Raw genomic sequence first — 24,659 nt, forward strand, 5'->3', positions numbered from 1 at the left:
CAGCTGCCCCTTATAACACAAATCTGTGGACATCCAGTGAAGCTGAATGTTGGAAGATTCAGAACAGATAAAAGGAAACATTTATTCACACAGTGCAGTTAAATTAGGGAACTCGCCTCCCACAAGAGGAAGTGATGGCCACTAATGTGGATGGCTTTAAAAAAGGATTGGATATATTCACTGAGAAGGCTAACAATGGCTATTGGCCATGATGCCTAAGCTCTGTCTCCACAGTCAGAGGCAGTAATGCTGCTGAAAACCTGTTGCAGAAAACCACAAGAAGGCAGAGTGCACTTATGTTCGGGTCCTGTTTGAAGGTTTCCCATAGATGGGTGGGCATTGTGAGAAGAGGATGCTGAACTAGATGGGCTATTTTCTTCTGTCCTTTACCTTGTTTCAGCCCACAAAAGGTATGGGAAAAGGCAAAACTTGTATGATTTAAAGCTATACGGTACCTCTACTGCTTACCACTAGGTGGGGCTGTGCACCTACAAACTAAGAGACTATAAGAGAAGGTAGATGCAACAATATTGGTTTTGTCAAAAAGAAAAAAAGAAAAAGAAAAAAGAGTGCTATTCTCATTTGGCATGCAGCAATAAGATGTAGACAAAACCAATATTGTGGCATCTTGTATCTCTTACAGGGGCTAATTGGAAAGCGGAAAGCAGTACAAGTGTGTTTTTAAATCATGCAAGATTTAGAGGCCCCTTTTTACGACGTCCTTTTCTTCTTCAGAAAGGAAATAACAGAATACAGTATGGTAAAGTTAAGTTAAGCGAGTCTGAGGAAAGTACTTTACTGGCAGGGGTGTGACACTTTCACCTTGTTAGTATTCTCATGCAAACCTGTGCTGTACTGCACCTTTAATCACAATTTTACTACTACTGTATTCTTAAGAAATCAAGTTTGATACAGTTTAACTAATACAGTCAATAAATTCAGTCACATAGTCTGTTTCCACAAATGATCTTTGTCTAAGAAAATAGAACTTGGAAAAAGGAGGATCTACTGATATCTTTCACCATAAGAATGGAGAGAATTGGACTGGAAAGATCATCCAAACCATTCCTTTCAGATTTATTTATTTTTTTACCTCCTCACAATGTATAGGCAAAGAAAGCCTCAATAAAGTGACTTTTCCCAACAGGCTACAGCAGTTTCCGTACCATCTGTCACACTGATGAAGAAGGACAGCCCTTCTTGCGGTCCCATTTTCAGAGGCATTCCCATCCCAGATTTTCTCCAGTTAAACATGTCCAGGGCCTTCTCATCTCCACTGACTGCAGCTTTTGCTAGCTGTACCAAGTCCCTGCAGGCAACAACACAGCATGTTATTTTTGGCTCCTTTCTTGGAGGAACTGTCAGAAGCAGCCATCGCTTATGACAAAGGGGAAAGCCTCACTCCAGGCCTAGAGCAGAATCCCTCAAACTACTGCAAACATGATTTCCAGTATTAGCTCTTTTCCAGTATTAGCTTGTTTCTGGACATTGTAATTAAAGAAAGTACTGAAGGTGTTATGTGGCAATTTAATTTTGTGCTAGTGGTGTGCTGAAAGTTTAATGTTCAAAAACAGAGGCTTTACTCCCTGCCCTTCTCTTTGCTTCTGTTTTTTCTTTTTGTTTCTGTGACAAGCAGCACTTTTAATCTGCTCCATGGCCATTTCACCTCCTGCCCCACCCCGCAATGACACTGGGGAAGGGTCAGTGTCATGGCCAGCATGGCATAGTGTCCTTCCAGGGTCACTGCCAAGGATAAAAAGATGCCTGTGGGGTTAGATTACTGTACAGTGGTACCTCGGGTTAAGTACTTAATTCGTTCCAGAGGTCCGTTCTTAACCTGAAACTGTTCTTAACCTGAAGCACCACTTTAGCTAATGGGACCTCCTGTTGCTGCCGTGCTGCCAGAGCATGATTTCTCTTCTTATCCTGAAGCAAAGTTCTTAACCTGAAGCACTATTTCTGGGTTAGCGAAGTCTGTAACCTGAAGCGTATGTAACCCGAGGTACCACTGTAATGTGTTTCGCAAAGGGCTGTTTTTGAAAATCAATCAGAAACCTCAGTTATTTCAGAATATGGCAATTTCAACAGGTCTAACCTGAGTAAAACTTAGTTGAATACCACCCCCTGGTTACCAACAAGATCTCACCACAACAAAAGAGATTTTGCTTGCTGTATGTTGACAAATCTACACTGCATTCAGAAACAATTCTCTCAGGTCTTTCATAGCTTTTGTTGCTGCTTTTTGGTATTTGTTGTTATTTTTCTTGGTTTTATTTTGCTTTTACTAAAATTTAAGTAAGACACTTTTAATGGTAAATGCAGGAAATAAATTTTCCAGATAAATAAGAACAGAAATGGAGATTCAAAAGCTACTAACATGAGATAGGATGTTGTCAGTTGCAGGTAATGATGAACTATATCTGGACAGAGAGCAGGAGTGCAGCCAGAATAGAACTGGTGATGGGACCATGAAAGCAGAATAGAAAAGCAGGTTCATAAGAAGGCAAAGGACCTGGGCATGGCACTGAAAAAGTAGATTAATTCCAATAGAGGATTTAGGAGGAAGGCAGACAACAGTAAGAAGCAAGGTCAATGAGAAGATGGAATAGAAGCTTTAATGAACATAGATGGTGGGAGTATATGAGTTACAAAAACACTCAAAATAAGAGGAGGTCTGATCCAACATAAATACTATTGACTGCACACTGAGGAAGTCAGCAGGTCCAAATCCACCTGACCGTTTTCTATTGCCTATCAGAAGTCTGGCCAGAGTATGCTACTTACTCGCCAGGAGGGGGTGGTCGGAAGATGCAGTAATTGAGATGCTTTCCATATTCATGCTTAAGCAGAGGGGGGCCCTGAACTCTACCCCGCTGGTCCATCCTCCATAAGACAAGGACACCAAGCTATAAAGGTTACAAGAAAAATTAAGATAGTTGACACAATGCTTTTATTACTGGCATTTTGTACTGAGAATTGTGGCGTTGTTTTAGGATTGTTTGATAAAAGCTGGAAATAAGCAAGTAAAGATAGAAAATACATTCAGAGGGGGGCGGAGGGCAGACGGGGGCAGGGGGGCACATGCCTCGGGGGCGTGGCATGCCGCCTGTGGGGGCATGGTGCCCAGCGCGGGCAGGGGGCAGCTGCGATGGCACCCCACCGGGATCGCGCTGCTGGGGGCGCTGCGCTCCCCCCCACCCCTCTTCCTCCACCAGTGGATCCAGCGCATTGTAGCACATGACATCAGCATACACATGACAACATTAGTCTCTGATAGCCAGTGCTAGAAAATAAACATGAACAGATTGAAAATTGCAGCTGCCATGTCGTATGAGCGTCATGAATAGACCCAAAAGTTTTTCATTTCCAATTCCATTTTTTTAAAGTAGCCAAGCAAAAGCCCTCTGTTCATCTACAATGCACTGACCATTCTACATCTATGCTCAGTTTGCTAATGCATCCTCTTGGAACATGGGTGGAGTGGGCTTACAGGTACCTGCAATCTCCACGCATACCCCAAGTACTAACTTCCAAACAGGAAACAGACAATTTTAATAATAAAATTTTAAACCTCTGGAGCCAAAGCCACCTCCGCAAGCTACTATTAATGTTGTTGGATTTTTTAAAAACCCAGAAGATCCTGATGACAGGTCTCTCATATCACCTGATTTGACCCTCATGCTGCTCTCTTTTTCATTTTGCAGACACACAGCAGATAAATATCACTTTAATGTTGACAAAACAGAACAAGCTGTGGAAACATACACTGGGCTTTTTGCTTTTCAACAATACCGTATATTCCTGTCTGTTCAGGACCTTCCTGCACTCTTATTTTGATATCCTTGCCTTAAACAAGGAAGAGGTAACACAGCTCTTGAAAAAGCAGACAGAACGTGGTGCATGAGACACAATGTGCTGTCACTTCAGTTGGCCACGCACAACATGCTACACATTGGCAACAGAATTCGTCACATCAACAAACCAGTCGAAATGGCAAAGACTAAATGAGTCCTCTGGGGATTGTATAGCTCAGACATGCTAAAACAACATAGACAACACCAAAAGACTGTAGGGTTGTGTCTTGAGGGGCTCCTACACTATAAAGGGACTTTTCTATTCATTTCCATATCATAGATAACTCCCAGCATTCCCACAGCAAACACAGGCCAATGGAGGTTTAGAGCTAGACAACTGTACTGTCTGCACTCTCAGAAGTCAATATAGTACGCTAGAAAAGTAGTCCTAGGTAACATTAAGTCCTATGGATTCTGGCACTGCATTCCCAATATTGGCCTCCTACTTTGTTTCCCGGTCCTTTAGAATGCCTCTTCCTATTCTTGTCCCAGGACACTGTTGCCACCTCCGCATTTCTTTCAGTTTATTATACAGCTGCATGTCTGCAGTACCTATTAAAACTATGTTCATCAAAGAACCATTTTGATTTTGCTACTTACTTTGTCGCCAGAAACTAGTCGGGTGCCATTAGTACTCCAGTTTAGAACTGTAATATCAGCATTATGGTTGGAGGGTACCGCATGATGTTCCTTGTCCTGCTTGTTCACCACCACCACGTCCCCCATCTCACAGCCCACTGCCAGTATCAGTTTGGTTGGATGCCAACTGAGGCATGTGGCCTGGAAGCTTCTTTCCAAGTGTGCATCACGCACATACTCTCCCTGCAAGGAACACGGCACAGATCTTTTTTACATTCCTTCTTTTCAGCCTTCTGAAAAGTCAAGCATTCTGCATTCTCCAAATAAACTTGTGTTCTACCTCCAGAGGTCATTCTAGCTTTTATCATGTGTGATACAAGAAGCACTCCTTTTCTACCTTCCACTGGACTAATTATGTTTAAAAGAAAGTTAAAACTACGCTGTAAGCTGAATTTTGTTGCTGGGAAGAATGTAGAAAAAAGGCATATTGTTTTGCTCTGCAGTGCATAAACACACTAGGAAAAGGGTTTGCATTGGGGTGGCCCTCCAGATATTGTTGAACTTCCTTCCAACTCCCATCAGTCGCAGGAAAGATGCTTTCTTCCTCCTACAAGTTGGGCTTTTGTAATTATTTTTAATGCTTTCTGTAAAAGTCTAACTGAAAAAACAACCAAAAAAAGGCCTCCTCGTTCTTCTCAATTGAGAAAACAAAGGGTAGGTTCTTCTCTCTCTCTCCAGGTCTTGCAAAAGGTAGCACAGAGGTTCTGGTGCTTTCTCTAAAGGCCCAACTTGGAAGAGGGGAAACCCTCTGTTTCCCTTTCCCAAGACAGGGTGGAAAGGAAAAGTGTTTTATATCACGTCTAATCAGAAGCCTGTGGGCAGAGTGTGTGTTCTTAAAATATTTGCACAGCACTTATAAACATTAGACATAATAACAGCAAAGTAATAAATCCTGAGGTAATTCAATGGATTTAAAGTGAACTAGGACACTGTGTTTATATAACACATAAAAAACTGAGTTTAACAAAACTGAACTTCTGTATCTTTACAGATGCAGCAGTGTTCAAAGCTAGTGCAAAAAAAGAAAAAAGAAAGGGTTTTAGAATGCTCACCTGTTCTAGAAAAATATCCACACTGCCACCAGAGTTTATATTAATAGATGCGACAGCCAAAAATGGCTGCTGAGGGTGCCAAGCTATGTGAGAATGGCGTCCACGGGACTCGAGAGCTTCTATACGATGATCAACGTACACAGCCATGATAAAGAGCTACAACACAAACAAGTATTTAGAGACAAACTAACTGTAAAATAAGTCCTGAGCATCAATAGGAAATGTGATCTAATCTACATATTTAAAAGATATATAAAATTAAATATGTTTGCATTCCATTATAGTGCAAACACAAGGAATTTAAATTTATACTTTTTAAACAGTAGCCCTTCTCTCCTGCACCCTACCAGGGTGAGAAGTGGAGGGGGAAATGCAGCATACGTCTACCAAAGCTCATCAGTGGCATTATTTCTGCCACCCACCAGCAGGTCAGAAAAACCCTTTACTCCAGCCAGGAGCTGGGAGATGTGATGTCCCCTACAAGGCACTGGATCCTGCAGGTCAATAGGTCAATCTGGTCCAGATTCATTGAGAGTAGGCTTCCCATAATGGTCCTCACAATACCTGCAGTCATCACCTACTGCGTTACAGAGTGACAGAACTCACCTTAATGTAGTCTTATTTCATTGTATTCACCTGGCATGAGGAGTGAAATACGAACTGTATAAATAACCCAGGCCAGAATGCAGATAAAACATACACTAAACCATTATTTACTTCTAGAAAGTAATGGCCAGAACAAGTAGCTGTTCTATACAGAATACTAAAAGAAGAATTTTACGGTAATATCCTAACTTAGCCAGCTTTCTTCCTGAAGGGCTGAAGAACATTGGCGCTAAAGGAGGGGAGCTTCTGAGTCCATGTCAAATGTGGCCACCATACACACTTGGGGCAAGCATGGGAATGAATACACTCCAAGAGGAGAGAGGGAGATGGCTGTTGTGTCTTAGCATTTCCTTTTTCTTTTTGCGATTCATCTTTATTGGTTTTTTATAACAGAAATGCTTACTTAACATAAGATCGCAATATGAAGTTTCAACTTCTTGTTATACAAATATTTCCAATTCATAATAAAGAAAAAAACAAAAACATATTCTTTGCCATTCAACTTATTGATGTTCTAATTACCTCTGACTTCCCTTCCGTTCTTACTTGGTTCTTTTAAAGTTCTTGGTTGGGATGCCTATCATTGTGTATCTAGATCAGGGTTTCCCAAGCTTGGGTCTCCAGCTGTCTGTGGACTACAATTCCCATCACCCCTGACCACTGGCTCTGCTAGCTATGGATGATGGGAGTTGTAGTCCAAAAACAGCTGAAGACCCAAGTTTGGGAAACCCTGATCTAGATTGTTGGTAACCAACTTATCCCCTCACTTTTTGATGTTTCTCATTACAAGAGTTAATCTAAACCGGTCAAAATTTTACCATTTCCAGCAAGCATTGGATCCTTTCTTATACAGTACATCTTGACGAGTTTGCTCGGTGTTAGAGATAACATCTGTGGAGCATTTTAAATTCCTGCCTGGGTCTCACAGGTGTTAAAAAGGCAACCCAAAAGGAAGTGAGAAGCCTGAGCCACAATATCAAGCACACACAGAGAGAGAGATGCTGAAGAGACATGATGGCCCTCACATCAACTCATCCCCAACCTGAGTGCGCACGAAAGTTACGTTTCCCTCCCTTCGCCCATGACAGGGCCGGCCCCAGAGGCGCCAGTTCGGGCCACGGCCTTCGCGAGCAGCAACCCCCACCCCCGAGGAGCTTATCGAAAGAAGCGAGTCCAAGTTGAATCCCAGCCTGCCCCCAGCCCCACCTCGAGTTTGTCGCTTACCGGCTCACAGCGCCACCTCAGCCCGAGAGAGAGGCCTGCCGGGCCTCAAGCCCGACTCAACGAGATGCTGAGGCGTTGTTACCCTTGACAACGGCGGCCGTTACGGAAACACCCGAACACGGAGCCGAAGGAACGCGAAGTTTTCCGAAGGGGAACGCTTCGCGGAAATCTTCACGGAAACCCCCGAGCTCTCAACTCGCTGCCCCTTAGGTCAGTTGTGTTTCTGTAGGAGCAAGGGCGCTAGTTCCAGCTTACTTGTAAGTAGTTTAAGTTCCTGGTGGTTTAAAAAGCTCCCTCTTCCTTAAGGCAAAGGAGAGTTGAGCCTCCCTTTCACTTTCTCTTCATGTGTGCGAAGAATGCGGGGGCTTCGGAGGGGGGGCACATGGTTTGCATGCATGTATAAGGTCTCAGGTTCAGTATCCGCCATCCACAGGTAAATAGAAAAATCCCAGTGAAAAACGAGAGAGGCGCTGCCGGGAGCGCAGGCAAGACTGGTGTTTATTTTTATGTTGCAAATATACACACAACCTGCAGACTGAAGCGGTATACTCAAAGGAATTCTTATCGCTAAGAGTCTCGTTATAAATACTGTATGGAAATAAATTCTGCTGGATGCATAAACTGGCTCCTTTAACGCGCCCACGGATCCGAAATAATTCTGCAGTGAGCAGAAAACCACAGGAATGGCTCACAACGGGCTGGAGTTACCATGGTTTGCAAGGCAATAGGTATGATAATTTCATCTTTTTAAAAACAGTTTTCCACGTCGCTTCCAGCTACATCAGCAAAGAATCTGTGGGCATCTTCAATAATAGCCGAGTATTTACGTTCTAAGGTTTCCTGAACCACAACACTGAATTTCACCAGGTGCCATAATAAAGATGCCATAATAAAGCAGCTGCCTTTTAAGATGCCTCCAATTAAGCAGAGCATGCCTCTGATGAGGGAGGCTCTAATAATCTATCAAAGCTGACTGCATGCAAAACAGTTTTAATACTCTACTACAAGACCCTTTGTTAATGCAGCAAAACTCAACAGGCCTCCCCCTATAAAAAAAAATCCCACCGGCTATGTATTCCATTACCACCTGCCAGTCAAACAGGAAACTAGCCAATGGAAATGCTAGCAGATGACACGGGCCCTTCCCCTTTACGATCGGCGCGCGTCTATTCCCTTCTAGCCAACGAGAATCTGGTTCTAACGCTTCGGCCCCTCTCCCGCCCTCTTTGCTCTTCCCTCGAATCTCGCCTCCTAACTCCCGCCTCGCCATTGGCCCAGTTCTGGTCCGGTGTCATCAGCCGCGCGCGGCGCTTCGATTGGTCACCTTTACCACCGCAGCCTCAGGTTCCGCCTTCCTGCTAGCTTCGGCCGGCCAATGAAGCGATTTGTTTGGGGTCCGTGGGGGCGTGGCTGTCTGCGCGCTCAGCCGGGCCCGTTGGGTGCTTTTCACCAGCCCTTTGCTTCCCGCCCCTTTGCTGAGCGCGGAGGCAACGCGGAAGCGGAAGGGGACCTTATCAGTCTCCAGTGTACGGGCAAGGCGTAAGGGTGGGAGTAACAATCCAAGGGGCTGGGGAGATTTGGGCACCGGAGCGGGACCTTTCAAGATCGGCCTTTAGGCTGCAGGGATCCGGTACCGGCGTCGCATCCATGCAGCAGGTAGGACTTGGGCCCAAATGCTATTCCTTGAAGATCGGTTCTTCCCTTTCCAGGATGTGTATCGAGAAGACTTCAAATGCAACCCTAAGCTCGCGTGTTAGCTAGAGAGTAAAATGCAGTGGGACTGACTTCTGGAGAAATGTGTATCGGATTGTAGCCTCGGAGCCCCGGCTGTCGGAAGTGAGATTAGTAAAGGGCTCACTTCCTTAGAGCGGGTCTGGAGGGAAGAGATTCGTTTCCTTGGGGCGGATCTGGAGCGGTAAAGGGGGCGGGGGGACGATTTAGGAGACGGCAGAAATCATTGACGTTAAACTCCTGCCCCAAAGAGAACGGGAAGGAGTGAAATCGATTGGGGATTAACAAGGAATGATTGAGAACTTTGGGAAGCTAAATTGTCCTTTGTAAAAATCAACGAAGTTTGACAGGAGTGACGTGGGACCTCAAGTTGAAACTGGAAGCAGGGGGAATAATGTGGGTGGAATACTTTGCATTCGGGATGAAGCCAGGAGGCACTGGACACTATTTGGGGAGAGGACGGGAGAATGGGTTGGGTATGTTGGCGTTAGTAACGTTCAAACAGACTAGAAGATCCAGCCTCTTTACATAATTGGGCCCTCATCCTGGATGTTGGACGTTCATTTATTTAATCATCCCTTGTGTGGAACTGAATGCTGTAAATCTTTGGTCTTTCAGTAGCACAGAATAATGAAAAAAAATCAAAGTCTATCAAATGTCAAGTGATCATCATTGCCTTTCTGGCTAGTCCTGCCTTGTTTATGAAATTTAGATACCTATTGTGTGTAAAAAAGATGACTTTTAATTCCACATTAAATTTTATGGATTTTTTAAAATTGTGTAAACTACTGACACAACATAGAATAGCCCAAAACAATTAAAAAGTGTTCCAAGAATGTAAACTTGAAGGCATGGGTTCCAGCTGATGCTTTCTAACAAATATGCTTCACAAAAAATTTTTGGGGGAAAGAGAGATTACTTCCATATATGTTTTGGGTTTGAGGCAGAGAGGAGTGATTGATAGTCATATGTAATGAAACCATTATGAAACAACTGCATATCCCTTTGTAAAACGTGTAATACTGATGTTCATTTCAATGAGTGCCACACTTTTAGCCTGAAATCTGGGATTATTTTTGTTGGTTATTATATTTTTGGTGGTGGTGCTTGAATTTTGATTTTTGTTGTGGGAAGGAAATTGCATTTTATATAGTGCAACATGATCCTATGTCTATTTGCTCATAAGTATGTCACACTGAATTCAGTGGGACTTACTTCCAAGGAAGTGTGCATAGTTTTGTAGTGTTATTGTCCTCTCTTGTACTCTTGAATTATTACTTTTTTGAAAGTTGTTTTGGCTTTACCGTGCTTTCAAGCACTTTGCAATTTTGTCAAAGTTCACTAGTTTAATCTGCATGTGCATTGTGTGTGTGTGTGTGAGACAGAGAGAGAGAGAGAGAGAAAGAAAGAGAAATACAGAAAATGTGTTGTGGGTCACAGCAGAATATGCTGACATAGCATTGGGTAAACACTGAACTCAGTAATGTGAAAGTAGTAATAAAGATTTCAGTAGCATCTGAGCACATTTGTTAAACCCTCTGTGACTATTGGGCAAACTGGCTGGTCACGTATGTCTTAAGGGTGGGGAACTGTTTTGAAACTGGTTTGAGTTTAGCTGAGGTTATTCCAAATGCTATAAAACCCATGCTATAAGAAAGCAACAACAACAAAAACTAAAAGAGAAAGAATGTCTTTAGGAAACCATAGCTCTTTCTTTAGCTATTTGAAGTGAAACCCTTAAATAACTCCCTCGTTTTCAAATGCAAAACTTAAAAAAAATGGCGTGCAAGTGGTGCGTTTTGGGTTTGTGTTGGTTTTTTTGTTTGTTTTGTTTTTAAAAACAACAAGCTAATGTTTTAGTTGTTGGGTTGGCTTGGCGAGGAAAATAAACCTGGCACTCTTCTGGATTGGAGAGGAGAAAAGTCGCCGTATTTAAGGGCGATTCGGAAAGGTGCTGAGCGATTGGGAAGTGGGTGTGTGGGGAGTTGGAAATCTTTGTAGCCTTGGCCAGTCCCAGTCCTAGAGAGACAGACACACACACACATACTCGCACACACACACTCTCGCTCTCTCGCTCACACACACACATACGAGAGAGAGAGAAAGAGAGAGAGGGAGGAAGGAGGCGGCAGCGAAGCTGCTTGCTGCATCTAGGAATATGAATTTCCCCCCTCAGTAGGTCGGATCGCTTCGGCTCCATGGTGAGGAGAAAGAAGAGCCCCCCTGGCCCAGAAGACCCACACAATGGGTAGGATGGGGTGGGGGAGAGTCACTTTTCAGGGGACATTTCTCTCTCTATCTCTCTCTCATATTTTCCCCTCTCTCTTTTTGCTGGCCTCTCTCCCCTTGTGCCGACGAGGGTGCTTCACCCCCCCCCGGCTCCTCCTTTCCGTGGCTGCCGAACGCTTTCCCCCCCAAACGCCCGAGTTTGCCTCGGCGGTTTTCCCTGCCAAAGGCGCCCTTAACCTTCCCGGCGAGGGGGCTGGGGGCTGCCCGGCGGCGCTGGCTACCCTTTGGAGGGGTTCCTGGCCTCCTTCCCCCCCTCCTCTCGCTTCCCCACCACCGGCACAGGTTGTTGGGTCGGGACAAGCCAACGAAAGGGGATTTAGTAACAAACAACGGCGGCCATGTTGAGAGGAATTTCTGCAGCTAAACTTCTCCCCTCTGAAGGCAGGCTGTGTGTGTTATGTGTGTTTGCGCGTTGTGGGTTTGCATTGTGCTTCGGGGTGTTTTATATTTTTTCCTTGTTCCTCTGAAGGGGTCTCTTGGTTGACTTTGTGCCCCCTCCCCACTTTGTCTCTGTCTCCTTCTCCTTCTCCTCCCCCCTTCCTCTTCTTCCTCCACATAGGATGACAGTGAAGCTGGGCGAAAGCAGCAGCAGCAGCAACACCAGCACGACTACTACTGAGGAAGGCTTGAGGAAGCTGGGCAAGCGAGCAGGTGAAGAAGAGTCCCTGGAAGAAGGAGCAGGCGAAGGAGGAGAGGCAGCTCCCAGCACCAGCAGCACAAAGGAAGAAGAGGCGATCACTCAAAGCAACACTAACCGGGGGCCCTTCTTGGCAACCTCCACTTTGCCCCAAGCCCCGTCGTCGTCCTCCTCATCCTCCTCCTCCGTCCAGCCTGCCCACAGCAACGACCAGCATCATTTCCTCAGGTCCAGTGTCAGACCTCAGAGCAAGAGGTTAAGGAAGGATTCTCAGGCATCCTGCGCAGTTGGAGGTGGCAGCAGCAGCAGCAATGCAACCGCTGCAGCAGCAGCAGCAAAAGGAAAAGGTACAGTATTGACCTCGCACCCCTCCTAAAACACACATGCCACGGGGAGGAAGGTGCCGTTGCCTGTTTTGTCCCTTTGACGCCTTGCTTGGTTGATTGTTCTTGCTTTGCATATCTGCCACTGCTTTCGTGCATCCCAAGGTTATTCGCTTGATAAATCTGTAGTTTTGTTTATTCCCCATATGCATAGAAAAGGGACCAGGAGCCTGTTACTAAAGGACATTTTTTAAAAAATCCCTGGAGGGGGTAGCATTGCTGCTGCAGCAAAAACAACCAAGTCTTGTGGTGCCTTAAAGACTTGCACATTTATTATAAAATCACATTTGTGGACCAGAGTCCACTTCAGCAGATACATCTGATGAATTTGACTCTAGTTCACAAAAGATTATGTGTTAATCAGTTCGTGAATCTTTAAGGCATCACAATACTTTGCTTTTGCTCTAACTAGCTGTGGTCAGCTTTAAAAGCCATGGTCAGTTGATTGGGGTGGGGCTATTAAGTTAGAATTGAGCTAGAGGTTTGACTCCCTGATTCCATCCTGAGTAGCTAGCATTTGGCTTTTTTGTCATTTCAGTTGTTACCAAATAACCAAGTCGTATTTATTGTCCTTGTCAAAAGTTTATTTGTGAAACTAGTTGTGATAAAAGATTTAATTCTGGGGCATGTTTGGTTGTGTATGACACTAAGCCATGGTTTATTGAACATTGGTTTGTTAAACCACAGTTTGTTTGATCAACCATGCCCTCTCTAGAGGCTTCACTAGGCTTTGATTACTTCCATTGAACTGCATTCTGAAGCTTAGGAACCTTGATTGTTTTAACTATTGCTTGATGCTGTATACAAACTCAGCACCTTCCTTAACCATGGTTGGTTTGTTCACTCCTACCTTAACCACTAATTAAGTCACGAAGGCATGAGGCAAGAGCATCTTGAAAACAAACCAAGCTTTTACAAAGTACAGTGGTACCTCAGGTTACATACGCTTCAGGTTACATACGCTTCAGGTTACAGACTCCGCTAACCCAGAAATAGTACCTCGGGTTAAGAACTTTGCTTCAGGATGAGAACAGAAATCGGGCTCCGGCGACGCGGCAGCAGCAGGAAGCCCCATTAGCTAAAGTGGTGCTTCAGGTTAAGAACAGTTTCAGATTAAGTACGGACCTCCGGAACGAATTAAGTACTTAACCTGAGGTACCACTGTAAGCCATGGCTTGCTGGTTGTCTGTGGGACAACACCTGGTTTGATAAATAGACCCTGGCTTGGCATTGCTGCATAAGTATCATTACCCATGCTGCTTTATGCTCTTGATCAGTGAACCTTTTATGTGTTTGTGTTAAGCATGGTGGATAGCTGAACAAATTCTTGTTCTTGAGGATATACAGCCCTTATTCATTGCCATCTAACTCCTTATTGTGTTGGTTGGTTGGAAGGCATTTTAGGTAATCCCCAGTAACAATATTTAACTAAGGCAGGCATAGGCAAACTCTGCAACTCCCATCATCCCTAGCTAATAGGACCAGCGGTCAGGAATGATGGGAATTGTAGTCTCAAAACATATGGAGGGCCGAGTTTGCCTATGCCTGGACTAAGGTTTCATTATAAAGAACTTTCTACATCCCAGGATTTATTTTATTATCGAATTGCCTTTATAGGAAAAAATTAAAAATATAAGACTTTTTTAAAAAACAACAACACAAAAATTGTAATGAGCAGCTTTATCTGTTAAAAAATAAATCCGCCCAACATATATTGGATGCTGAGAGACCTATTTTTTAACAATAACAATAATAATAACAATAATAATGCTGAACAGAAGCACATTTCATAAGATGCTGCCTATTTATGCAAACCATCTAAATGCTGGAAGATTTCTTTTAAATAAGAATTGCAGCACCCTTTATATAAATATGTATTATAGAAGTCATTAATGAAGATATTGTTGAGAAGTCTGGTGTCAGATCATATTCCCAAAGTCCAGAGGATTGATCTCAATATTTTCTCATCACACAATTGGTTCTGTTTTAACTTACTATCAGGGCATCGAGTATAAAAGCTTGTGGATTCATTGGGGAAATAGACATTTTGACTGCAAACCCAGTAAAAGGGAAAAACGATTCCATCACATTGTGCAGAAATCCCATTTTGATTGCTTAGTGTATTTCTCCCTTACACTATTTCTTAAATATGCATCCATACACCAGCCCCATGAAATCTTTAGCCCCAATCCAGTGCTAGTCACACTAGTAGCCCCTTACATAGATGCTCAGTCCCATCTACAGCAAAAGACACACCTATCCATATTAGTGGTGTCTAGATAAGCATCTCATAGCATATTTGCATTTTCTGTTTGTGTGCAGGCTTATCCTCCATTGGCACTCTATTGTTGAATTGGGGCATTTTCCTTTAAAAGAAGGTTTTGATAATCTGAAGTTGATCTAATTTTTATTTTATTGTTTACAATTAATGAAAACATATAGGATTCAGCAATATGCAAGCTGATCTGATTATTAGTAATAATTAGGAACATAGGAAGCTGCCTTTTCTGACATTAGATGTCCAAATAGACCAGTATTGTCCACTCTGACTGGCAATGTCTCCCAGCATCTTCAAAAGAGGTATTTCACATCACCTGCTACCTGATCCTTCTAACTGAAGATGTCAGGGATAGAACCTTGGAATTCTGTGTTCTTCCGCTATGCTATGGTCTGTCTCCAGTGTTTTTTTAATTGCATTGGGCAACTTTTACCCCTTTTCTACAGAATCCACATTGAAATGTATGGCAGTTCTGAAGAAGTGCAACCATGTTCTTGTGTAGTTTGTGTAGAGCTTTGCCACATGCTGTGTGTTTTTGCAGCCTTAGGAAAACTGTGCACATAGGCTCTGGAAAGCAAACAGATAGATATACAGGAAACCATTGGTTTGCATCTTGTTTTGCTTTTGCAGTCCTGTTGCTGAAGAGACAAGCTTCTTTTCAACTTACCTCTTCAGCGGTGGGAAAAATCTCAAGTAAAATTTTCTGTTTGTCGTTCAGTGTGTGAGTCCATGAGTTAGTGAATTCTGAATCCTAAATTTAAAAACTGACATATTGGCTAATCTTTAAGCCTAAATTTCAATATTGCAGATGTTGATGGGTGTGATTTCCATATATGTGTCTGTGTGTGATATATCTTATAAATTACTGATACCTGTGTGAAATTCACGAACTAGACTCTCAGGCAGGCATGTTTTAATACAGGGGTCGGCAAGGTTTACCTCACCTGGGCTGGTTCACTCCAGTGGAGATCCCTCCGTAGGCCGGATCGCACGTGCACCCACAATTTTCGGCGTCTGCACGGACGCGATTTCCTGCGTCGCGGAAGCGAGTCCCCACACCGCACTGCGCTGGTTTAGTGCAGAGTGTGGGGACTCGCCGAGCGGGTGGCTTGGTTTGGGGGTGGCTCATAGTCCGTTTAAACGACTCCCGTGGGCCGCTTGTGGCCCATGGGCCTTAGGTTGCCGGTCCTTGTTTTAATGGTTCCTACATTATATTTATCCATGTAAAGCTATCTGTATCTGCAAAAGTGCATCATTTTAAAGCCCCTAACAGTCTTTGGACTTTCTTTCAATCATGTAATGAAGCACCAATAAGCATTCTTTAGAAAACCCAACTTGGGTAGCTTTTTCTGTCAATATCTTGGAGCTTTGTTTTGGCTTGATCTGATTCTACCTGTATGCAACAATAGTGGCTCCTCACGGGAATGCACATTCCCCTTAAAAAGGACTTCTCTAGCCAGGACAGTGAGTCAGGATGAGCCTGTGATGAGGATGCATATCCAGAGGTGCTTCAGTTGTGTGTGTTCAAGCCCACTTTTGCACACTAATTTCCCTTGCCGAAACGGTGTGCGTTAACTATTTTATCTTTCAGAATTTTAGCATATAGATCTGTGGGATGCTTTCAAAATTCAGCATATGTGCTTACTTCAACTATGGTATACCTGACATCACCAGATTATTATTATTATTATTTTATAGCTGAGAGAGAAAAAAAAATGAATTGATATTCTGCAGTTTTATTGAAGTGTCATGGGGCACTTCTATCTGCCTTCAACTTGCCCGTTTCTTTTCTAAAATGCACTTCTTAGTTATCAATTTGTAGATCTCAAACAGGTTTTCCCTCTATTTCTGGATTTGTTCACAGCATCAGTGCAAGTTGCAGGCAAGGTAGAACTGCATGGCCTCCACTAGAGCTGTCCTTCAGAATCCTTGCTTTGCCCTTGTGTTCTAGTGGAATTAGAAGCCATTCTTATGTTGATTTAGCAGACAAATTCTTCAGGAAGATAATTTCACATTGTTTTTCAGGGAGTGCTCCTTTCAAAATCCATATATATGTCTTCTGGGAATGTTCAAGAGAGGTGTCAGGAGAGAACTAACGACATGCTCATTAAACCTAGTGTTTAATTTTAAGTGGTTGCTAGCTGTATCCCATTGGTTTGAGCTTGATTGTGTCTTAGTAATGAACAACCCTTAAGTGATGTGTTCTTGTGATATTTATATTTAGAGCAACCTCTGATAGGTTTGATAGCCGATTGTAAGTTTTAGAAAGTGCTAGGTTACAGTATTATTTTTATTTCAAGTATTTATATTCTGCTTTTCATCAGAAATGATTTGCAAAGCAGTTTGCAAAGTAAACTCAAAATGAGATAATGTGATACAATATATAAAACAATAGAATATAATTAGGATTCCACTTGCTCAATGCACTTCTACTCATTGCCCACAAAAAAATCCACATTCATCTTTCAATCAACCTACACACATTCACCTACTAATGCACACTCCTTCAGTTTCAACTATTATGATAAAATAGAGTTAAATGAAGAAAAATGTGGAGTACTCTATGGGATGGGGGTGAGAACTGCATCCCTGTTCAATCTTTACATATTTCCTGCTGATCAAATTTTATTCACTGTTCTCCTTGTCAGCCATGGCTTTTCAGTAAGTTTTTTCTACTCCTTTAACTCTGATTCTGTTCACATGTATTGCTAAAATTACTGTAGTGTGTGATAACAGCAGCCCCCCCAAAGGAAAATTCTATAAATATTTCAGAACCAGTAGTCAAGTATCTTTTAAAATTTTAAATTTTTGGACATGAATTGTGAACATTTTTATCAGCATAATTTACTGTGTTTTCTGTGGTCAGGAATTGTTTCGGATCATAACCCTTCCCATCTCTGATTCGTAGTTGCAAGAGATCGCTACAGATACTCATCTTGGTGTGAAGCAGGGGTGAGGAATTTGTAACCCTCCAGATGCTGGACTCCAGCTTCCATCAGACTCAACCTGCATGGCCAATGGTCATGGATGATGGGTGTTGTAGTCCACAACATCAGGAGAGCACCATGTTGGCAACCCCTAGATTAGCCCTTGGCTGAATTGTTCTTATGCCTTATTTTACAGTAGTTGTGGAATGCTATTTCAGACATTTAGAATGGCTTGAAGCACAAGATGTACTGCTTTGTGAAAAAAATGGCTGACAACTCACTTGGGGTGTGTTCTCAGGGGGCATTTCACTGCTGCTGAGTTCTGTTTTAGTGCTACATTTTGTACAGCTGTCTTGCCACTTTCTCTGTGTGGGTTACAAAGGCTACATCGTGCCTAACATGTAGCATGTGAAGGCACAGATTTTGTGGTGCCCTAATAGACAGCTATTCAGTGCATCTGTACAAAAGTATCCTAGCAGTAATCTAACCTTTATGTTTACAATTCTTTGGGGCCAGAATCCGAAAAAAACATCAGGCTGATGAAATTCCATTTAGTCAGCATTAAGTATTCCATGTATAGGATGCAGTCTTGACTTATAAAGAAAATGATACCCATTGAGTCTGTGGATTGTAAATCTCAACCTTTTAGAATTACATAACTTTTCTGCTTCATAGTTTTGAACAGGCAATGGTATAAAGCAGTGTCATCTCAGATGTATTCATATTCATTGCTAAGACCATTAGAAACCAAGATTACCTACTGATTAAGGGAGCTTTACACACACACTGTTCCAAAGTGGAAATTTTCAGGATTCTGATAGAAATCAGCAAGGTAATCATGTGCATGCCAAAGAGGTGAGTGTTGCTCACCTCTCTTTAGCACGATGTGCAGCTCCACCCCCACCCACTCAAAAGAAATTGCAAGATGCAAAGTTTAGATGCTTTAAAAGGGGCAATGGTTAATTGCAGAAACAGAAAAGGAATTATCCAGGAAGTTTTTTTTCCAGAAGTCTGAGAGTATCTGTTGTCCCTTTGTTGTTGCTGGTGTTCATTTGCTTTAAAGCGACCTGATCTTTATCTTCAAATGTTAAAAAGCAAGTTTGTCTCCTGGCTCTTAGATTTCAGTACCCACTGAAACTGGCATATAGTTATGACAGAATATCTTATTTTTAACACGTCTTCCCCTGGAAACTATCCAGGTTTTAGGTGTTCTTGAGTTGCTTTAACTGTTGTTTGTTCAAACCTCCTCTCTACTCAGCTGAATTCTTTCATTATATTGATAGTCTCCCCTCATTGCTTTATCTCTTTCTCTATCCGCCACCCTCACCCCCCCCCCAATATCTTGCAAATTATACTTCATTAATTCAACATAAAATGACATTTCCCTCTTGGCATTCTTGCACTATGTTAGAAGGTGATACCTGTGTATTTTTAATGTGTGGCTCTATTCTTTCCTGTGTGATATGTTCTACATTTTTCATTGTTGTTTTCGGTTTGAATGACTAAACTGAATCACTGCTGGTATATACACCAGTAGACCAACAGAAATAATGATGTGGTGGTGCTGTAACAGTGATTGCACCAGATACTAATTATTTACGAGCTGGACCAGTTCTTTCTACCAGTAGGTGTTGGGCCTGGCATGGTATATATCTCGATATAGCACTTTTAAATTCCACCCCACCCCCCAGTCAGTGCTGCATTATGAAATCAGTGTTGTATTATGAAAGTAACGGCTCTAGGCCTAGCTACTAAGAATGTCCCCTCTAACTGATGGAAAAACCAGTTTTATGAAAATCATGAGCCCCAGGTGAGCATGTTAACCTGTTCAATAAATTTAGTACTCGTCAAAATGGGCATGATCTTCATTGTTTGAAGAAAGATAAGTCAAGTGCAGGTCTTTGTGCAGAGCTCATAGATATCACTCGTTGAGAATCTCTGGTGAGCAATTTGTGAGAAAGTTATTTCTGATGAATGTGTAGCATAGCTACCTTGCGGAAATTTTAGCTTCCCACCCACCCTCTTAGAAGTGTCGTGAGACACCTGGCAGGAAATGCGGCAGTTTGATTCCCTGTCACATCCTCTTGTGACCAAGAAACTTCTCTGGCGAAGCTGTAATTCTGGTCCAGTGGTGGCTTCCCTTAGGATGCCACTGCATTGTGACATGTAGATGGAGACTTCTACCAGAAGTGGGCAAGTCTACTCTTTTGAGAGCCCCACCCTCCTTGGACATCACATTCAATGCATCTTGCATGCCACAGTAATGCCAAAGAGAAGTGGCATTGGGCCTACAGCCAATCTGCCATTGCATGCATTTACTTATTTTTTATTTTATTTAAAAACATTGTTACCCACCCTTCATTGATACTGATAAATTATAAATATCTCTTTCTATAAAACAGCATGCTTTAAAAAACCCAAAAAACAGAGGCAGCTAAAACAGTCACCCTTTCAGACCTAAAATGAGTAAACAGGTGTTTGGCACCCAAATGACAACAATGTTGCTGATTGTCTTGCCTGTAAGAGGAGCGCATTCAACATACTGGGCTCCACCACAGAGAAGGCTCTGTGAAACTTGCTAGCACTTTCCTCCCCAACATCCCTTGTAGCTTTGGAAACTGAACATTTTGGTGAGAAAGTACCTTTCTAGTAGGGGGATTTGTACATGCCCAAAGGGAGGATGCATGAGAGTTCCCTCTTTAGAAAGGTCTGTTGCTTTAAGAGTGCTAGAAATGGGCTTAATGCATTTCAACCTCCTTACTCAGTTTTGTTATCCCAGCCCATTAACCAGCCATCACTTTTCCTGAATTCCTTCATAGTAACATTTGGAATCTACATAATTTCTTACCTTTATGAGATAGAAAATACAGGAATTTGCAGGAATATAATTATGGGGTAAATAACAAAGGTTTCCACTTCAAAATGTACCATAATTTGTAGTGTCTTATGAGTAGATATGGTTAGGATTGCACAGTGCGTCCTATTGAATCCCAGGTAAGTGGGGTTAGGATTGCAGCCTTAGTCAGCAATTGACTTAGTCAACAATAGAAGACCCTTGGGGTTCCTTACAATTCTATGAACGTTTTTTTAAAAAATTAATATATATTTTTAACAGAATGAAACTGAACACAAAAATTCTGTAGTTGTAAAAATAATTCTTTTTTTAAAAAAGATTTATACTCTTGCTTTTCAATCATTGGTTTTTGAAACTCTCAAATTTTCATTAATTCTGCAGTGCTACGAAGTGTTGCTTGTGAATTACATGGTGTCTCCTTTAACTGAGAATGTGTGTTGTGGTGGTCTTATTTACTACAGGTGCAGATAATGGCGGGACTTCCTCTGGCAATTCATCAGGAATCTCTTCCAGCACCCCAGCTGGTAGCTCAAAATCTACTGCAAGAAACCTGGGCTCATCAGCGGGAGAAAAGGAAGAAGGCAAGAAGGTTAGACGTCAGTGGGAATCATGGAGCACCGAGGATAAGAATACTTTCTTTGAAGGCCTCTATGAGGTGGGTGTCCTCAAGCGATGTGTTTCGAAGATCAAAACTGGATGCTATGTATCATTCAAAGGTTGAATACTTGAGTGCTATGTCAAAACAAGCAGGGCTCTCAATATTACCACGGGTTCTTCTCCTGTTTGGGGTTCCAGCCCTGCCGAATTCTAAACTACTCTATTTTATTCCTCACCCTGTTTACCATATTCCCCTCCCAAAGCAGACACTTAGCATTCTGTGGCTACTTAGCATGTTCAGTTCCCATTGGGTGGGGGTATCTTCCATGAACCTAGTAGTTTTCCCTAGTCTTCTTATCCTCTTGTGTGCTATTTTGGCTACATAAGGATTGACATCCAGGCAGTGAAATAGCTTTTAGTTGTTGTTGGTTTTTTTACTGAGGATAGTATAAATAATTTTCCCCCAAGTTACTTGAAACTATTATTCTCCTTTTAAGCCAATATCCCAGTCTCTCTGTGTACCTTATACCCATGCGTCTATGGTGTTGTCTATATCTTCAAATGCTTATTCTGGGAAAGGTCATTGGACCATGATAGAGAAGATCTAGAACATGCATTTAAAGCTCATCCAATGCACATTTAAAGCATGTGACTCCCCCGCCCCGAGCTATCATTCCTAGCATCCCTAACTGCAGATCCCAGTATATTGGACACTTTTGTAAAAATGCTTTCATAATCTGTTAGCTTCTGCAGATTGCCTAGTGGGTGTGTCTGTAACTGTGAAATCCACACATCTCTGATAAATCATCTGCAACAAACGGAATAATAATTTGGACGGCTAGTTGCCCGATTTTTACATTCTGTAGGAAAGTATTGGTATATTTGCTTTTTCAGCACGGAAAAGATTTTGAAGCAATTCAGAACAACATTGCCCTGAAGTATAAGAAGAAAAGCAAGCCAGCAAACATGGTGAAGAACAAGGAACAGGTTCGGCACTTCTACTACCGCACCTGGCACAAGATTTCCAAATACATTGACTTTGATAATGGTGAGCATACTGTTAGGTTTGGTTCTGCGGTTGATACAACCAGACTGTACTATATTGTCTATAAACAACTTGTAGAATTGGGGAGGGTGGGGGGAACCCGCTAAGGTTATGTACCTATGCATGGTTTTCATGCTGAAGCTGAGGAGGTTTCATCCTGGTTAGTGCCTAGAGGGGAGACTAGCCGGGGATCCCATGAACATTACCTCAAGTTCCATGCTGAAAGAAAGGTGGAATATAAAATTAATGAAATGTTCTTGAATAAATGTTTGAGCAGGGGGACTCTGCTTGGATTCAGTGTATCAAATTATTGTGTGACACATAGCATCTTCATATCCCTATAGTGGGCTGGATGTTGCAGACCAGGAGTCCTACAGGCACCACAGTCCTGCAGAGGTGGAGTAAATCAGTAAAGGCTGGGGAACCTGTAGACTCGGCTCCCATTAGCCATTTGCCAGGGATTATGGGAGTTGTAGTCCAGAAGGATCTGGAGGGACACAGTTTTCCCTTCCCTGCATTAAAGCTGGGCAGCATGGTGCTCCCCACCCCTTTTCCAGGGCTCCTTATTACACTTGAGGTTTTGCACTGAAGTGTTAGACTGAAATTGAGGGAGGCAGGCATGCACTATGACAGCTTTCATCAACTTGGTGCCCTCCAGATGTTTTGGATTACATCAGATCCATGCTCACATCAGACTGGAAACATCTGGAAGGCACAAGGTTGACAAAGCTGCCCTAAGACCACCAACACGTTAGGGAAGTTTTCAGCTGTATGGGAAGTGCCAGCACTGTGGCAGTATGTTTCATTAAAATGACATTGCACTTCCTTTTTTTCTATAAATGTAAGGCATTTACAATAAATTGGAACATCAGAAAAAAATCAGCAAAACACACTAAAATAGCCTAGTCCTTCAACAGTCTGCACCAGGATGACTAATGGCAGACCTTGAATGAGAAGTGTATAGCCTGGTCTGTGGGCTAAAATAGTAAAAGCCCTGCCATTGTACCATTTTGCCCTAACCTCCTTCATAGAGGCCAACTTGCTGGATATACCCAATTTTTGAGCACTGAATCCACCTTGAATACACAAATCATGAACTACTGGGATTTGAGGAGTGTGTGTGTGTGTGTGTGTGTGTGTGAGAGAGAGAGAGAGAGAGAGAGAGAGAGAGAGAGAGTTGTATGTGTATAAAATATGAATATTTTGGAGACATCATTCCCATTAACCTGTGATTTCAAATGTGAAATCTGGTACTAGAATAGACTAGTAATTATGACGGCCCTTTTAAGTTGGTTTTTGCCCAGGTCGTTAAAATACTGGAAGAGGTGATATCTGTTCGTTAGCACATTCCGTCCTAAAATCCAGCTGCAAAATAAATAGGATCTTTACATTACAGCACACTTGTTGCTGTATACCAATTATACCAGTTAACTTTTGTATATATTTAGTTTGTCTCAGGACCTAAGAATTCTTAGATAAGGGAGTGTTTAGTATCTGCTGGCTTAATCATTCTCGTAAGTGAATAGTGTTTTTCTTTTCCCTTAACACCTGTGGTTTTCTTTCTTTGCAGTGTTTTCTCAAGGGCTGAAAAAATCCTCCCTGGAGCTCTATGGCTTAATTTGTTATGGGGAGCTAAGGAAGAAGATTGGGGGCTGTAAGTACACAACATTTTAGTGCCATGAAATTAGAAAGTGTTTGGGTTTTTTTCTGTGCTGCCATGGAAGACTCCTTTCCAACTCTCCTCCCCGGATGTTTCTGGTGCCCTTATTTTTCATTATAGCTTTCTTCGAGTATTTTTCTGTGTGTCAATACTGCTTCAGAGGGAGATTTCTGAGCATAATCTTTTAGTTTGCTCTTTCATGCAGAGTACAAAACAGTAAAACATAAAATATACAAGGACACAAAAAGAAAATACAGAAGGAAGCTTCTGTTGTTTTCTGGGTGTAATTCACATACAGTGAGAGATCTTCTTGTCCCTGCATAACAGAAAGATAATGAATGACATGTATATACGACACAGCTTCCTTCAAAATCGAAAACCTGGGGTGATGTCTGTCTTCAGATTTGGGATATAAAAATGAAATACCTTCTGAGCATCCCATTTTGGTTTTAGCTCTGTCAGCAACAGACTATAATTTTGTCTAGGCTATACAATTTTTTGTTTTTTATTCGATTTTTCTATATACTCTGGCCATACTTAACTGGCGTATCATAGAAGCTAAAATCATTGCCTTGTTTAACCTTTTAGGTAATGAAGTTTACTTTGGACAAATCAAAAGTTAAATCAGTGGTGGGAAATGTGTGGCCCTCCTGTTATTGTTGGACTCAAACTCTCCACAGGCCTCAAAGGTCGGTGCAAAGGCTCCCTGGGATTGCACTTGCAAAGGCTTGTGGGAATTGCTAGATGCTGTTTTCGCTCCATTTTTGCTGTATTTGTGCTCTTCTTAGGGCCGTTTTTGCCCCTTTTCGTGCCACTTCTGGGTTTGCAGGAATGCGTGCGTGCGCCGTCGCACGTGCCTTGAATGCACATAAATAGGGAGTTG

General features: G+C 42.4%; 2 protein-coding genes across 11 annotated transcripts in view; one reads left to right on the forward strand and one right to left on the reverse strand.

Moving 5' to 3' along the window:
• IFT140 (intraflagellar transport 140) overlaps positions 1-7,491 on the reverse strand; it is an 87,784-nt gene extending 80,293 nt beyond the window's left edge. The window contains exons 1-5 of one of the 3 annotated variants that reach the window (XM_028706287.2): positions 7,376-7,491; positions 5,546-5,701; positions 4,455-4,676; positions 2,785-2,906; positions 1,167-1,309 (exon numbers count right to left, since the gene is read on the reverse strand). In XM_028706287.2, coding sequence (XP_028562120.2) covers positions 1,167-1,309; positions 2,785-2,906; positions 4,455-4,676; positions 5,546-5,692 — 634 coding nt within the window. In that variant the 5' untranslated portion in view covers positions 5,693-5,701; positions 7,376-7,491. Of the gene's footprint in view, positions 1-1,166; positions 1,310-2,784; positions 2,907-4,454; positions 4,677-5,545; positions 5,702-6,151; positions 6,171-6,969; positions 7,157-7,375 lie in introns of those variants that run through there. The other 2 variants (XM_028706286.2, XM_077918472.1) reach the window with 2 other exon arrangements.
• A 1,335-nt stretch (positions 7,492-8,826) lies between these two features.
• CRAMP1 (cramped chromatin regulator 1) overlaps positions 8,827-24,659 on the forward strand; it is a 43,622-nt gene continuing 27,789 nt past the window's right edge. Inside the window, exons 1-5 of one of the 8 annotated variants that reach the window (XM_028705468.2) lie at positions 8,827-9,031; positions 11,955-12,379; positions 20,936-21,129; positions 21,966-22,119; positions 23,687-23,770. In XM_028705468.2, coding sequence (XP_028561301.2) covers positions 11,956-12,379; positions 20,936-21,129; positions 21,966-22,119; positions 23,687-23,770 — 856 coding nt within the window. In that variant the 5' untranslated portion in view covers positions 8,827-9,031; position 11,955. Of the gene's footprint in view, positions 9,032-11,145; positions 11,355-11,494; positions 11,795-11,954; positions 12,380-20,935; positions 21,130-21,965; positions 22,120-23,686; positions 23,771-24,659 lie in introns of those variants that run through there. The other 7 variants (XM_028705465.2, XM_028705471.2, XM_028705463.2 and 4 more) reach the window with 7 other exon arrangements.

This window comes from Podarcis muralis, chromosome 14 (assembly GCF_964188315.1).
Source record: "Podarcis muralis chromosome 14, rPodMur119.hap1.1, whole genome shotgun sequence".
NCBI classification, from domain to species: Eukaryota; Metazoa; Chordata; class Lepidosauria; order Squamata; family Lacertidae; genus Podarcis; species Podarcis muralis.